Source organism: Dipodomys merriami, unplaced genomic scaffold (genome assembly GCF_024711535.1).
Source record: "Dipodomys merriami isolate MVZ:Mamm:240054 unplaced genomic scaffold, mDipMer1.0.p SCAF_28, whole genome shotgun sequence".
Classification (NCBI taxonomy): Eukaryota; Metazoa; Chordata; class Mammalia; order Rodentia; family Heteromyidae; genus Dipodomys; species Dipodomys merriami.
In genome coordinates, this window is record NW_027204270.1 from 12,481,215 (window position 1) to 12,496,937 (window position 15,723).

Below are 15,723 nucleotides of genomic sequence, written 5' to 3' on the forward strand. Positions count from 1 at the left end.
AGGCCTGGGTACCAGGCTCCTTTCCCCTGAAGCCATGAACCAGGCTTTCTGGAAAACCTACAAATCCAAAGTGCTACAGACCCTGAGTGGGGAATCTGAGGAAGAGCTGGCAGAAGAGGTGGGTACCCTCCATGCTTCCTGGGTATGCCAAAGAAGAGGGACAGCACGAGTGAGAGGAACAAAAAGAGATGGACAGGAGCCTGGGGCACATTCAGGAAAGGCAGTCAGCATGGCTCAGTGTTGGAGATCCAAAAAGTTCTAGAAAACTGAAGAACTGAAGACGTGGGGCCATGGGAGATGTACGTACTGTCTCCATAATCTCAAGAACTGCCTCATGGAGAAGATTCTTCTGGGAGCAGTGGGCAGTAGTCAAATGGGCAGATTTAGTATAACAGAGCTTTCTAAAGGGCAGAGCTGAGCATGTCTTGTCTGGAGATGTACTGAGCCCCCATTTCCTAAAAGCAATGAGAAATGACATTTATACTTTGTGGGTTACTGGAGCAGCCTCTGTTTTATTATGGAGTGTGTGTGTGTGTGTATGTGTGTGTGTGTGTGTGTGTGTGTGTGTGTGTGTGTGTGTGTGTGTGTGTTTCCTGGGGCTTGAACTTGGCTTAGGTGCTGACTGTGAGCTTTTTTGCTTAAAGCTGGCATTATCACTTGAGCCACAGTTCCATTTATGGCTTTTTTTTTTTTTTTTTTTTTTTTTTTGGTGGTGGTTAACCCTGATCCTCAGAACTTAGCCTCCTGAGTGACTAGGATTACAGGCATGAGTCTTGCTTAGAAAAGAATTTATAAAGCAGCCAGGCACTTGTGGCTCATGCCTGTAATCCTAGCTATTCAAGCTGGGACCTGAGAATCATGGGTTCAAAGCAACCCTGGGCAGAAAAAGTCCATGAGACTTATCTTCAGTTAACCACAAAAATGCCTCAAGTAGAGCTCTGGCTTAAGTGGTGTAGTGCCAACCTTGAGCAAAAGAGCTCAGAGACAAGTGCCCAGGCCCTGAATTCAAGCCCTGTGTCTACACACACACACACACACACACACACACACACACACACACACACACACACACATCATTACATCCTTGAGACTGGGCACCATTTTATGTTCAGAGACTGAGATATAAGTGTCAGTCACACAAATAGATGTGACAGGGGCAGGGAGAGGGGGGAGCATAGATGGGTAGCAATGAGTTGGTGAGCAAAGCTGGGCTTATCTGAAATATTCTTATGTGAGAACGTGCGGGGATTGAGTTCTGTGCAAATCCCCTGTGAAGGCAAACATGAAGCTGTGAACTGGACCTAGATGTTACCCAGTGTGAGTCTATGTTTCTATGCTTGCATGCCTGAGTACAGGCATCTGCAGGTATTGTGTTGGTGTGGTGTGTGGGTGTCTGTGGCTATGTGAGAGGTTTTGTATCTGATGGGTGAGGTTGTATACCTGCACAAATGTGAATGGTCTAACTGCCTGAGTTGAGTGTAGAGGTACTTTGTAGCACATCTATATACCATATAGAAGTATGCTTAGGTATAGGTGTGTGTGTGTGTGTGTGTGTGTGTGTGTGTGTGTATGCATGCTCTTGTCCCTTTCTCTCTCTGTTGTCGCTACCGCCTCGGCCGGTAATGACGACGCGACACCGGACTCTTCTCTCCGCAGTTTATTCAGGACCTTTTAGTAATCTTCTGACCCCAACCCCGGGGAGAATTCCCCACAGCCTTAAATACCCGCTGGGTAGCCAACCCTGATACGCCACGTGGGAACCGCCAATAGGTTCAGGTGCACAGAAGCAAGCCAGATTCTTCGCCTTAGCCATATCAGGAGTTGTTTACCACAGAGAGCACTCGCCATCGGGAAGGCGGAGGGCGGAAGCCGGCGCCATCTTCCAGGTGCGGCCTCTCGCAGCTCTCTACAGTTCCCCCTTTTTTGTTTAAAGAACACAGATGAGAACAGAGGTCTGATCCCTGTTGTGCAATTGCAAGGACTGCATACAAGCCTTCTCCCAGAGGGTACCTTCTCTAGGGATGACTCAGCCTGTCCATTGATTCGTTTTTCACAAGGACGGGAAAAGGCGAATCGAACCCGTGTGCAATCAAACATGCTCTCCTCGAGGGCAAAACTCATGCCTCTCGACTGCAGTACTTTGGCTTTGCAATCTGTGCTCATTGTTTTAGGGTGGCAAGCCACGCTTAGGGGGACTGACCTGCTCCAATGACTGTAAAGGCTTGGATAACCATGGCTGCACTGCGACGCTGAGAACCTCTAATTTGGCAAATGCACCACAGACATACCAAGGAGGCTAACACCAGGAGGCCTGTCAGGGCTCCCAAACCCGCCCCCTCCTTGAGATGATTCATAGCAGCGGAGATCCATGAAGATAACCCCTCCGCCAATCCGGCATCCACTCGGGTCGAGTTCACCACGACGATGGCAATCCTGAGCTGTTCCATCAGGCTGTCGAACTCCCCAGTTCAATTACCTAAAAGATAACTAGACAACTGTTTAGACAAATTTGCAGCGTTTTTTAAATAGGTTTTTTCCTGGGCCTGAACTCTGGGCCTGGGCGCTGTCCCTCAGCTCTTCAGCTCAAGGCCAGCGCTCTACCACTTGAGTCACAGCGTCACTTCCGGCTTTTTTCATTTTGCTTATGTGGTGCTGAGGAATCGAACCCAGGGCCTCAGGCATGCAAGGCAAGCGCTCTACCACTGAGCCACCTTCCCAGCCCTCATTCTTCTGGGTTAATTGCACCACAGCAGCAGCTAATCCAGCATTAGTTAGTGGTCCGCCCAGCTCTCTGCAAACTTTCATCCATGCTTCTAGTCCCCTATTCTTATATGGGGTTATGGCGGCTCTGCATTCCTTAGTGCACTGCTCGTAAACAAGCTGTTTAATTAATGGCATGGCTGTGTCTGGGTCACCAAAAATTCTGCCAGCAGCCTCGACCATACGAGCAACAAAGTCCGAAAACGGCTCCATAGAGCCCTGCAGGATTTTGGTGAGATTGCCACTCACCTCGCCTTTATTTGGTAAGGCCTTCCATGCCTTTATGCCAATTTTATTGATTTGTTCATAAACTTGAACCGGGTAGCCTATCTGCTGATTGGCGAATCTCCCCTGTCCAAGCAGCATATCTCTGTCCCAAGCTGGGTTTCCCCCAGCCTGATTGGCCGCAGCCTCTTCACTAGCAAATTCAATCAAAAAGGCCTTCCAATCTAAATACTGACCTGGGCTCAAACAAGCTCGTGCGAGCCCACTCCAATCACCGGGTGTCATGCAGTGTCTGTTTAGGGCCTCCACCTGGGCTACAGTAAAGGAGGCCGTGATTCCGTATGTCCGCACAGACTCAGCTAAAGATTTTATCACCTTAAAATCTAAGGGTTCATGATACCGCTGTCCCTGTGGATCCTGAAATATTGGACAGGCTAGATGTAACTCGGTTCTGACCGCTTTCCACACTCCTGGGCTGAAAGAACAGCCGGGGCTGCCACTTCCAGGGTCCTCCGCATAGAGCGGAGGGGCCGAAGGTGTGGGGCGGTGCACGGAGGGCGTGCATTCATCTTTATCTGGGTCCTCTCTCTCCTTCCATTTCCTCCTCTTTCTTATCTTTGTTTTTTCTATTTGTTCTATGATTGATTGTAATTCCTCTGAGTCTGTAGACTCAGAGGTCTCTAGTTCGGCAAAATCAGGGCATGACCCCCCCCTGCTCTCCTCCTTTTCGCTGTCTGCCCTTTCCGATCTTTCTTCCTGCAGCATTTCTAAGGCGGCCTGACCATTCTCTACCGCCTCACTGCAACGCTGGTCCTCGAGACAGCCTCTTATCAGTTTCCATATTGGTCTCACTCCGCTCTTAAGCGTTCCTTGTTCAGAGGCAAAATCTAGGTCCCTCCCTAGTTTCTCCCAAGAGGCCACCGTGAGGCTTCCAGAGACAGCGAACCATGGGGCAACGGTGTCACATTCATTCAAAAATCTCTCTAAAGTACTCTTTTTTATTTTTAACTTTTTTGAGTGCAGTAGCTCATTGAGAGCCAAAAAAATTGGGTGCGAAAAAGAAGCGCCCATGTTTCAAACATTTAAAGCTGGTAAACAAGCTTTTACTTTCACGTTTGGCTACTCTACTGACTAGCCCCGGGTTCTCACTCTCTCTTTATCTACCGAGAAGAGCAAAAATCCCCCCGCTCTTGTGGCGGATTCCCCTTTTACCTGGGAACTTATCCCCCGCTCTTGTGGCGGATTCCCCTTTTACCTGGGGACTTATCCCCGCTCTTGTGGCGGATTCCCCTTTTACCTGGGGACATATCCCTGCTCTTGTGGCGGATTCCCCTTTTACCTGGGAACTTACCGGTGCACCACCCTGACCACAGAGAGTTCTGAGTCCTCGTTGGGGTTGTGGCTGAGTCCCCGTACGGGCCACCACGTGTCGCTACCGCCTCGGCCGGTAATGACGACGCGACACCGGACTCTTCTCTCCGCAGTTTATTCAGGACCTTTTAGTAATCTTCTGACCCCAACCCCGGGGAGAATTCCCCACAGCCTTAAATACCCGCTGGGTAGCCAACCCTGATACGCCACGTGGGAACCGCCAATAGGTTCAGGTGCACAGAAGCAAGCCAGATTCTTCGCCTTAGCCATATCAGGAGTTGTTTACCACAGAGAGCACTCGCCATCGGGAAGGCGGAGGGCGGAAGCCGGCGCCATCTTCCAGGTGCGGCCTCTCGCAGCTCTCTACACTCTGTGTCTCTCTCTGTCTCTGTCTCTCTCTGTCTCTGTCTCTGTCTCTCTCTCTCTCTTTTTGGTCAGTCATGGAGCTTGAACTCTGGGCCTGGGCGCTGTCCCTCAGCTCTTCAGCTCATGGCAAGCACTCTACCACTTGAGCCACAGCTCTACTTCTGGTTTTGTGGTAGTTAATTGGAGATAAGAGTGTCATGGATTTTCCTGCCCAGGCTGGCTTTGGACTGTGATCCTCAGATCTCAGCCTCCTGAGTAGCAAGGATTATAGGCGTGAGCCACTGGTGCCCGACCTTGTCTATGTGTTGTAAGTTTGAAAGTGGGCAGGCTTGTGTGCTCAGGGATGTCTGCAGAGATTTATTATATAAGTGTATGTGTGTCTAGTGTATACCTGTACATAATCTCATGTTCCCTTGTGGAGGTGTGTGTGTTTAGTTCTGTGGGGTTTGGGGCACCTTATCTATGTGTACCAGGCAAACAGCAGAGGAGGGAGGTCCCACTTCTCTGGGGCTTCTCTCATGTTGGGTGGGGTCTTGTGTCTCAGAGGGAGAACCCTGCGTTAGTGGAGTCTGAGACTGCAGAACCCACTGAGGAGGCCTTCAACCCCATGTCACAGCTGGCACGCAGGGTGAGTTCTTATTCCTTTCTCCACCCCAACCCCAGGGAGCCTAACAGCTGACATGGAGCACCCATGAGGCTATGCTGGGGCCTCTCCTAACTCCCAGTTCCTCCCTCCTAGGTTCAGGGAGTTGGGGTAAAAGGTTGGCTGACAATGTCATCTCTGTTTAACAAAGAAGATGAGGACAAGCTGCTACCACCAGAGCCTTGTGCTGACCAGTATGTGGGGGAGCGGCAGGGGGGAGGGTGTTAGGGAGTGGTGCTGGTAGGGACTTGGGATCCCTTTTCTGACATGTTGGTTTCTTCTCGTCTGTTCTTTGGTCTTTCTAACCCAGGTTAGAAAGATGAAGCAGGCCTACCTAGGAGATTAGATCTTGGAGAAATTTACCTGCTATGTTAGGATTAAGGAGCTGTACCTCCCATTAGTCTCTGTTTTTGGTCAGTGGGTCTCCTATATTGTCTACCCTCATCTCCCAAGGTAGCTTGTGATTAATACAAATCCTTGAGGGCAGCCATCTGCTTCAATTGGATCTAGCAGAGGCATCTGGGGGTCCCAGAGGACCAGAAGGTACACCGGTTTGGGAACCACTGTTTTAGCCCAGAGCTAAAGGATCAGACACAAGGACTCAGTTTACCTCCTTGCTCTCTCTGGCACACAGTCCATCTCTGCTCATTCCTCCAGCCTAGACACTCACAAGGCCACCCCCATCCATCTCTCCTCTCCCAACAAACCCCCACCTCTTCCCAGTCCAAGCCCTCTAGACTTTTCTAGATTCTAGGTTCCTGCTTCAAGCCTTATCGCCTGTCCACCCTAAGTCCTCCTCTTACCTAAATTTAAAATGTAGAGTGTCGGGCTGGGAAGGTGGCTCAGTGGTAGAGCGCTTGCCTTGCATGCCTGAGGCCCTGGGTTCAATTCCCCAGCACCACATAAGCAAAAAGAAAAAAGCTGGAAGTGGAGCTATGGCTCAAGTGGTAGAGTGCTAGCCTTGAGCTGAAGAGCTGAGGGACAGCGCCCTGGCCTAGAGTTCAGGCCCCACGACCGGACCCAAAAAAAAAAAAAGAAAAATGTAGAGTGTCCTCAACCTATGTCCCTTAATCTTTCTTTCCTCCAAAACTAGACCCTGACTTCCTCCCTTGCCTCCCCTTTTCCACCCCAGAAATCTAAACAAGTCCCCACTTTAAGCCCTGTGTGTTCCTACTCCTCTAGCCCCGCCCCACACAGACCACGCCCCTTCCATACCCGCTCCCAGCTCCCCAGAGTTGCCACCTCCTCCTCCTCCTCCTCCTCCTCCTCCTCCTCCTCCTCCTCCTCCTCCTCCTCCTCCTCCTCCTCCTCCTCCTCCTCCTCCTCCTCCTCCTCCTCCTCCTCCTCCTCCTCCTCCTCCTCCTCCTCCTCCTCCTCCGTAGGTCGTGGGGCTTGAACTCTGGGCTGGGCGCTGGCCCTCAGCTCTTCAACTCAAGGCTAGCGCTCAATCACTTGAGCCAAAGCCCCACTTCCGGCTTTTTTTCTGCTTATGCCCCACATAATTAGAGGCAAGCACTCTACCACTGAGCCAGCTTCCCAGCCCCAATCTTCCTGCTTCTTGCTTTCCTGCCAGCGACCTTCCTCAAGACCTCTGACCCTGTCCCCCAGGATGCTGCTCTGCTCCCCCAGACCTGCCACCCAATCCCCACCCCAACCTCTGTCCCAGAGCCTCGGACACCTTCTCAGGCCTGCAGGCTCTGACCTTTGACTCGTCCTGCCCCATTGCAAGTCCCCAATTTCCACCTCTGGTCCATTGTCCCCTGCCTCACCCCTGCTTCAGAGCCCACAGATCTCATCTCTGTCTTGCAGCCTGTCACCCTCACCCCAGCCCCGCCGCCCTCACCCCAGCCCCGCTGCTCTAACTCCTGCCCCGCCGCCCACCGCCCTCACCCCTCAGCCCACCGCCCTCACCCCTGCCCCGCCGCCCTCACCCCTGCCCCTCAGCCCACCGCCCTCACCCCTGCCCCACCGCCCTCACCCCTTCCCCGCCGCCCTCACCCCAGCCCCGCTGCTCTAACTCCTGCCCCGCAACCCACCGCCCTCACCCCTGCCCCGCCGCCCTCACCCCTGCCCCGCAGCCCGCAGCCCTCACCCCAGCCCCGCAGCCCTCACCCCTGCCCCGCCGCCCTCACCCCTGCCCCGTCGCCCTCACCCCAGCCCCGCTGCTCTAACTCCTGCCCCGCAGCCCTCACCCCTGCCCCGCAGCCCGCTGACCTCACCCCAGCCCCGCAGCCCTCACCCCAGCCCCGCAGCCCTCACCCCAGCCCCGCAGCCCTCAACCCTGCCCCGCAGCCCTCACCCCTGCCCCGCAGCCCACTGACCTCACCCCTGCCCCGCAGCCCACTGACCTCACCCCAGCCCCGCAGCCCTCACCCCTGCCCCGCAGCCCTCACCCCTGCCCCGCAGCCCACTGACCTCACCCCAGCCCCTCAGCCCTCACCCCTGTCCCGCAGCCCTCACCCCTGCCCCGCAGCCCACCGCCCTCACCCCTGCCCCGCAGCCCTCACCCCAGCCCCGCAGCCCTCACCCCTGCCCCGCAGCCCTCACCCCTGCCCCGCAGCCCGCTGACCTCACCCCAGCCCCGCAGCCCTCACCCCTGCCCCGCAGCCCGCTGACCTCACCCCAGCCCCGCAGCCCTCACCCCTGCCCCGCAGCCCGCTGACCTCACCCCAGCCCCGCAGCCCTCACCCCTGCCCCGCAGCCCTCACCCCTGCCCCGCAGCCCGCTGACCTCACCCCAGCCCCGCAGCCCTCACCCCTGCCCCGCAGCCCGCTGACCTCACCCCTGCCCCGCAGCCCTCACCCCTGCCCCGCAGCCCGCTGACCTCACCCCAGCCCCGCAGCCCTCACCCCTGCCCCGCAGCCCTCACCCCTGCCCCGCAGCCCGCTGACCTCACCCCAGCCCCGCAGCCCTCACCCCTGTCCCGCAGCCCGCTGATCTCACCCCAGCCCCGCAGCCCTCACCCCTGCCCCGCAGCCCTCACCCCTGCCCCGCAGCCCGCTGACCTCACCCCAGCCCCGCAGCCCTCACCCCTGTCCCGCAGCCCGCTGATCTCACCCCAGCCCCGCAGCCCTCACCCCTGCCCCGCAGCCCGCTGACCTCACCCCTGTCTTGCAGCCCGCTGGCCGCGCTGCCCCCCTCGCAGGCGGCGCCGCCGGCAGCGGCGGAGTCGCGCGGGCCCGGACTCTGGGACGCGTTCGCCAGCAGGTGGCAGCAGCAGCAGGCGCTGGCCGCGTCCATGCTGCGGGGCTCCGAGCCCACCCAAGACCCCAGCCCCGAGCCCGGGGATGAGGCCGCCGAGGATGCCGCCGGGGGCCCCGAGCCGCAGGAGAAGGACCCCATGGCCAGCTTCAAGTGGAGTTTCCTCAGCCACAAACTGGCCGAGATGAGGGTGAAGGCTGCGCCCAAGGGCGACTAGCATGCCGGGGCCCCAGGGGCTCCGGACCCTGCCTCCTCCCCATTAAAACCCTCACCCAGCACCCCGTGTAACTGTGTTGTTGCCCAGACAGAGCGGCGGGTGGGCGACCTCAGGCCGGATCAGAGAAAAACGTGGTGCCGGGATGGATGGTTCTGTTTCAGGTACCAGGAAGCCGGGGACAGACTCCACGGCCTCCTCCAGCCTCATTCAGTGCAAGACTTGGACTTGGCCTGCTGCCCTACTCGGTGCATGGTTCCTCTACCGTGGAAAAAGTCAGATACTAACCTGAGAACTTAACTACCGGAGAGCCCCACACAAAGTGACAGATTGGGGCTCAGACGAGCTGAGTCTGTGAGTCAGGAAGGCTTCCTAAAGGAGAGCTTGTGATCCTAGAAAGAAAACTGGAAAGAAAGGAGAAAGGCCGAGGGAGGAGGAAGGTGCGCAAAGGGGAAACTGAGGGAAACAGATGGCCTGTGTGTCCCTGAGGGAAATCGAAGCAGTGCCGAGATATAAACTTTCTGGTAGGTCAACCCCTCCTCCCCAACAAACACCACCCGGTTTGAAGATCCCTTCTTTCAGTGACCGCTGGGCCTTTCATAGTGAGCACGAGGGGGCAGCAAAGCTCTGGGGATTCTGGGGATCCCAACTTGGTGGAGCGGATCCCTGCCTGGTAACCTTCAAACCTCCAAACCTCCATTCACAGCTCCCAGCTCCAGTATGGACGGATCCCCCCCTTCCCGCCCCCAAGTGGGTGACAGATTATTATAATACCGTTAGTGCAAATCGGTAATGGTGAAAGCAGCTATTGTTTAGTGAGCACTTGGTATATTCTAGGCACTTTGCCATGAGAGTTACAAGGATTCCAAGGTATTATTCGCTGTTGCTGCCTTTCACCCTTTAATAATTTAGGGGGTGCAGGGCTGGGAAGGTGGCTCAGTGGTAGAGCGCTTGCCTTGCATGCATTAGGCCCTGGGTTCAATTCCTCAGCACCACATAAGCAAAAAGAAAAAAGCCAGAAGTGGCGCTGTGGCTCAAATGGTAGAGTGCTAGCCTTGAGCTGAAGAGCTGAGGGACAGCGCCCAGGCCCAGAGTTCAGGCCCCACGACCGGACCCCCCCAAAAAAAAATAATAATTTAGGGGGTGCAAGCTTTGATCCCAAGAGGTTAAATATTCACTCAGCATCATCACTCAATCAGCCCCGGACCTCACGCTGCCAACCCCGCGCGTTTCACCAACCAAACCTGCTGGCCCTTTTCCTCCTCCTCTGCCCCTAAATCAAACTCAGGACCCATTTAAATCTCATGTTCGCTTTATTCAGTAGATTGTGCTCATCTCCCCCTCCCCACCCCCACCCCCATCACGCCTCAGGCCCGCCCTCCACAGGGGTCATGAGGTCGTCAGTCCTCCTTTGTGGCCTGCTTCATTTGTTCCACCTTCCCAGGGCTCAGAAAGACCCAAGGGAGGGTTTGCCAAAGGCGCCCGCGCGCCGTCCGAGGCAGGCGGAGGACTCCTCCCTGCCGGTGCCCGGGTCCAGCCCGCGCTCCGGAGCTCACCGGGAGTCCCCAGGAGTCGCCTCCCGAGCAGCGACAGTCACACCTCGGACTCCCGGGGCGGGGCCCGCGCGCGCTGGCAGCCGTACAGCCACTGGATGACGCGTGCGTTGCGCTCCACCACCGACACGGCGGGCCGCCCGTCCCGCGCCGAGCCCGCCGCCTCCGAGCCGCCGCCGCCCGCACAGTCCCGGGCGCCCGCCGCGTCCCCGTCGCTGGACGTCCAATCGCTGGTGTCCCCGGAGGCGGGCGGCGGCGGCGCGGGCGCGGCGCCCCAGCTCTGCGGGGAGAAGCGCTCGGCGCCCAGCACCTCCACCAGCGCGCGCTCCAGGCCGCAGTAGTTGAAGAAGCGCTCCTTCTCCGAGAGCGGCAGCGAGCACGAGGGGCACAGCGCCCGCTTCCGGGCCGCCTCGGGGGCGTCGGGGGAAGCCGCCCAAGCCCCGGGAGCGGCCGATCGCTCGGCGGGCCCCGGGCTGCTGGGGGCAGCGTCCCGGGAGGCGCCCAGGAAGAGGCGCCGCACCAGCCCCTGGCCCTTGGCGTTCTCTTTGTTCACTGAAGCCTTGCAGTCTCGCTTCTGGCGGTAAAAGATGAGCGAATCGGGCCTTGGCTGCCTCCGGCCGCTGCCCCGGCGGGCGGGCCCGGGGGTCCGGGGGGACACAGGGAGCCCTAGTTCATTGCAGGGGTGCGGGGTGAGCGGCCCGGGGCCCCCACGGAGGGCTGGCTCTTGGCGTCGGACTATCACCTGATGTGTCTTGACATACTTGGCCTTGTCGGCCTCCAGCCTCTCCACGGCGCTGGGGGTCCGCCCTCTAGACTGAGTGGAGGGAGAAGCCAGGGGCATCTTAGCAGAGCTGGGCAGGACCGTGCCCCATAGGCAGCTGGAGGGACCCGGCCAGAGGAGGAGCCAAGGGCAATACGGGGATTTTCCTGCAAAAAAGAGGAATGGTCAGAGAGATGGCAGCTCAGATCACTGCCCCTCCCTGCAGGCATACCTGGGAACAGGATCAGCTGACCACCTCTTCCCCATCGGCTTTGGTTGAGTGCCTGTCCTAAGAGAAGAAAGAGCTACCCCCCACACACACTTGTTGTTTAGAGACTGGTTGGGGGCTCTCTGTCACCCAGAAACATGTGCCCCAGCCCACCCCTTTTTTTGTCTGTTGTGAGGCTTGAACTCCGGGCCTGGACGCTGTCCCTCAGCTCTTCAGCTCAAAGCAAGTGCTCTACCACTTGAGCACCATTTCCGATTTTTCTGGTGATTTATTGGAGATGAGTCACAAGGATGGGCTGGGAAGGTGGCTCAGTGGTAGAGTGCTTGCCTTGCATGCATGAGGCCCTGGGTTCGATTCCTCAGCACCACATAAGCAGAAAAAGCCAAAAGTGGTGCTGTGGCTCAAGTGGTAGAGTGCTAGCCTTGAGCTGAAGAGCTGAGGGACAGTGCCCAAGCCCCATAACTGACCCCCCCCCAAAAAAAAAAGTCACAAGGACTTCTCCTGCTTGGGCTGGCTTTGAACTGCGATCATCAGATTGCAGCCTCCTGAGTAGCTAGGATTACAGCCTTGAGCCACCGGTGCCTTTGAGTGTACCTCTGTTTGTTCACAGGGCCAAGCAAGCAGAAGCAGGACACTTGGGAAGGGAAATGAGACAGGTTCCAGTCCAATTCCCGAAAGTGGCCTTAACCGGAAAAAATACCTCTTCCCAACCCAGTAGCTTTAATCCCAAGACAAGGAGGCTTCTGGCCACAAGCTGGCTCCAAGGGGGCCCACCCTTCCCGCCCCCAAGCACCGAGGTCAGAGACATAACCACAGGTTAGAAGTCTCCAGTAACTGCAGCCAACTGCCCTGCCCAGGCCAGCAAGGCTGTCCAGGAAGGAGAGGGAGGTGGTCCCCAGGTCATGTCAGCCAGCTACTGCCAGCCACTCCGTGCCCCTGCCAAGAGGATGCCAAAAAAATGAACTGTAAACATCACCCTGTCCAGCTCTTACATTTCCATTCCCGAAGCCAGAAATCTGGCTGAGAGTGACAGAGAGAGGAAGGGACTTGCTCAGGTTCTTCTGAGAGTTGAGGGACTGGCTGGAGCCTAGGACTCTGGCCTCAGAACTAGTTCAGATAAAGTCATTTGTCTCTGTTCCTGCTCTTAAAAAATCAAGTCAGGAGCTGGGAGTGTGACTTAGTGGTAGAGTGCTTGCCTAGCATGCATGAAGCCCTGGGTTCCATTCCTCAGTATCACATACACAGAAAAAGCCCCAAGTGGTCTGTGACTCAAGTGGTAGAGTGCTAGCCTTGAGCAAAAAAAGCTCAAGGACAGTGCCCAGGCCCTGAGTTCAAGCCCCAGGACTGGCAAATAAATAGATAGATAGATAGATAGATAGATAGATAGATAGATAGATAGATAGATAGATAGAGTGAGCCTCACTAAAAAGTTCCTTCTACTGATTCTCCCCAGCAACCCACAGGCCCAGAAATCCACCCTCAGGGTAGATTTCTGTCTCCTTCTCATCTGGAGGCCTCTGACCCTTCTCCACTGTCCTTGTCTTGGGGAAAAGGGTAGGAAGGGTTGTAAATCAAGAGCTGCCAGTTTCCTTGGCAGCTAACAGAATAGGCCACCCACGTGGCCCAGCATACCCCACCCTGCCCCTATCTCCTAGCCTCCCCTCCCCCATTCTGCTGAGAGGGACACACTGGTGCAGGGGATGAGGGGAGGGGACCTTGAATCTGGAGACAACAAAGGAACAGATCCTCAGGTGGAGGGGCCCCCCAGAAGCGCTCCCCCCCCCATCCTGGGGTAGAGGCCCTGACAACCCTACCTCCCAGTTCAACCTGTTTATATTAATTACCCTCCACAGTATACCTCTCCTCTTGTAAGTCTGTCCAGAGATGAGAAGAGCTAGGCATCCAGGACAGCCTGACAGTGTCCCTTCCCTTCTCCCAAGGACTATGTGGGGTCACAGGTCAGATTTCAAAGTCCCAGGAGGGCACTGAGCTTGTCTGACCTCCTGTGTGCTCTCTTGTCCCCTCCTCCTCTGGGTAGAGAGGCTATAAAAAGTCCTTAAACACCAGCACCAAAATAGTTCCCTGTCCTCCATCTCTTCCCTGCCTTCTGGGCTGGCTTTGATGCCCAGACACAGAGAGCCCTCCCTAGAGCCTGGTGGTAGTCTTTGTCTCCCCTGGCCTTTGCCTACCCTCTCCCAGTTGTGGAGTGAGTAGTCCCAACTCTGCCCCTGGCTTCTGCTCTGGACACCAGCTAGCTTCCAGGCTCAGCGGCTGGGTGCCAGCCTTGCCACTCTGGGTTCCTGGGCGAGTTCTCACCCAGCTCTGGGCTCAAGATGAACTCACCTTTGCGTGGGAGGCTGAATTGCAGCGGTCCTTGGGCAGGTCCAGACTGAGGGCAAGAGGGACAGCACGGACTAGAAGTAGCTTTGGTGGCAGCCAAACCTTGCTCTCCACAGGAAAAGCAGAGCCTCCACCCCCCAGATTAACCCTTCCGGACCCACAGCCTGGCCCTGTTAACTCCTTCCTGATCACATCTCAGTGAAGCGGAACCATAGCTTCACTCCTTTATTTTATGGATGGTCAAATAGGCTCTGCCCAGGTAAATGATTTTCCATGGAGACACCAGGAACTTGAAAGCAGTGCCAGGACCCCACACAAGACCTCCTGATCCCCAGGCTCCCTCCAGAGGCCTGGGACAGAGATGCTACTGCAGTTCCCCTCCCTCAGCTGGGCAGATGCTCTGACACAGACTGTAAGGGCCCAGTGGGGTCCTAGTGGACTTGTGGTTCTCCCTTGGTGGCGAGTTCAGGCCATACTGATTCTCTCCTTGGATGATGGCCAGCTTGCTCTCTATTTTAGACCAGGAATCTGTGGTTTACAGGAAGATGCTGATGTGCAGGGTAGCCTGTCCCAGCAGACTAGGAATAAGGGTCACACAGGAGGGGCTACCCCTGACCAAGATGCTCCAGTGGCAAATGGCTGGGAAGAAAGTGACAAGAGGAAGCTGCTGGGGCCAAGCTTCTGTTTTTTGTTTCTTGTTTTTTATTTTTACTTTCCTACTGACTTGGAACTGTGATCCTCATATCTCAACCTCCTGAGCAGTTAGAATAACAGGCATGAGGCATGAAAGCCCAGCTTGATGTTGGTGGTGTTGGTTTTGTGTGTGTGTGTGTGTGTGTGTGTGTGTGTGTGTGTGTGTGTGTGTGTGTTTGACTCAAGGAGATGCCCAAGTCATGGGGGAAGTCCCCATAGGGCAAAGCTCCAGTTCAAAGTGCACCTACCTGTAGCAGACCATTTAGCATAAGTCCCCTTCCTGGCCCCTCCTCCCCACCCTTTTCTGGGACTTCTTAATGCTTGCAAAGCAAGTTCACTGATCTGTTCTTTGATCACTGACAACCCCCACATAGATTCTAGAAATGGGGCTCATCAGGAGAATGAACCTCATTTATGGAAGAGGAAATAATCAAAGGAGAAAAGACATGCTCAGAGCCCATCTCCAAATCCATTCTGTCCACTTCACCCCCTGCCTGTCAGGCAGGGTCAAGAGTTTGAAGCTAGGCGCAGGTGGCTCACACCTGTAATCCTAGCTACTCAGGAAGCTGAGATCTGAGGATCTCGGTTCAAAGCCAGCCTGGGCAGGAAAGTCTATGAGACTGTTATCTCCAATAAACCACTAGAAAAACTGGAAGTGGTGCTGTGGCTCAAGTGGTAGAGTGCTTGCCTTGAGCTTAAGAGCTGAAGAGGGACAGTGCCCAGCCCCAGAGTTCAAACCCCATGACGGGGGCGGGGGGGGGGGGGTTAAAAACTCAGGGCCTGTCAAGCAGAAAAGGTCAGATAAGTTGATGTTAGGGAATGAACCCTAAGATATGTATTCAAATGTTTTTTTTCTTTCATGTGATTGTTTCTAACACATTTATAAGATTATTTCTTTGTTGCTTTGAATGTCCCTCCCCCACAGTATAACCCCTGCTTTCACTGTATTTGATGTGGTTATAATTTGTGGAGGGGAAGGGAAAAAACAAATCAAGGTGGACCCATTGCAACAAGTTGTTATGTCAAAAACAAACTTTACAACTTTGGGGGGGGGGAAGGATTGGGTGAGGGGGTGGGGGGAGGATCCTGGGAAGGGATGGAAAGGGGAAACAAAGGAGGAGGCTACAATGCATGATAAGAAATGTACTCATTATCTTGCCCATGTAATTGTAACCCCTCTGTACAGTATTTTCACAATTAAAAAATAATAATAAAATTAAATTAAAAAAACTCAGGGCCTGCCAGAAGATGGTTGACACTATACCTAAAGACAGGATTAAGTGGCCAATGCCTCTAATCCTAGCTACTCAGGTGGCTGAGATCTGAGGATTATGGTTCAAAGCCAGCCTGGGCAGGAAAATCTTGCCA

At 55.5% G+C, this 15,723-nt stretch overlaps 2 protein-coding genes across 3 annotated transcripts; one reads left to right on the plus strand and one right to left on the minus strand.

Annotated features, from left to right (window-relative positions):
• The first annotated feature begins 34 nt into the window (after positions 1 to 34).
• On the plus strand, positions 35 to 8,783 carry CUNH1orf232 (chromosome unknown C1orf232 homolog). The gene is made up of 4 exons (XM_070037578.1): positions 35 to 118; positions 5,267 to 5,350; positions 5,462 to 5,559; positions 8,483 to 8,783. Exons 1-4 carry the CDS (start codon positions 35 to 37, stop codon positions 8,781 to 8,783), a joined length of 567 nt encoding a protein of 188 aa, XP_069893679.1.
• A 1,359-nt stretch (positions 8,784 to 10,142) lies between these two features.
• Fam110d (family with sequence similarity 110 member D) lies at positions 10,143 to 13,740 on the minus strand. 2 transcript variants are annotated; one of them, XM_070036983.1, is made up of 2 exons: positions 13,666 to 13,740; positions 10,143 to 11,260 (listed from the first exon to the last, which is right to left on the minus strand). In XM_070036983.1, exon 2 carries the CDS (start codon positions 11,172 to 11,174, stop codon positions 10,374 to 10,376), a length of 801 nt encoding a protein of 266 aa, XP_069893084.1. In that variant the 5' UTR covers positions 11,175 to 11,260; positions 13,666 to 13,740; the 3' UTR covers positions 10,143 to 10,373. The 2 variants fall into 2 exon arrangements, with proteins under 2 accessions (XP_069893084.1, XP_069893085.1); XM_070036984.1 differs by lacking the exon at positions 13,666 to 13,740 and adding an exon at positions 11,326 to 11,713.
• Positions 13,741 to 15,723: the final 1,983 nt, after the last annotated feature.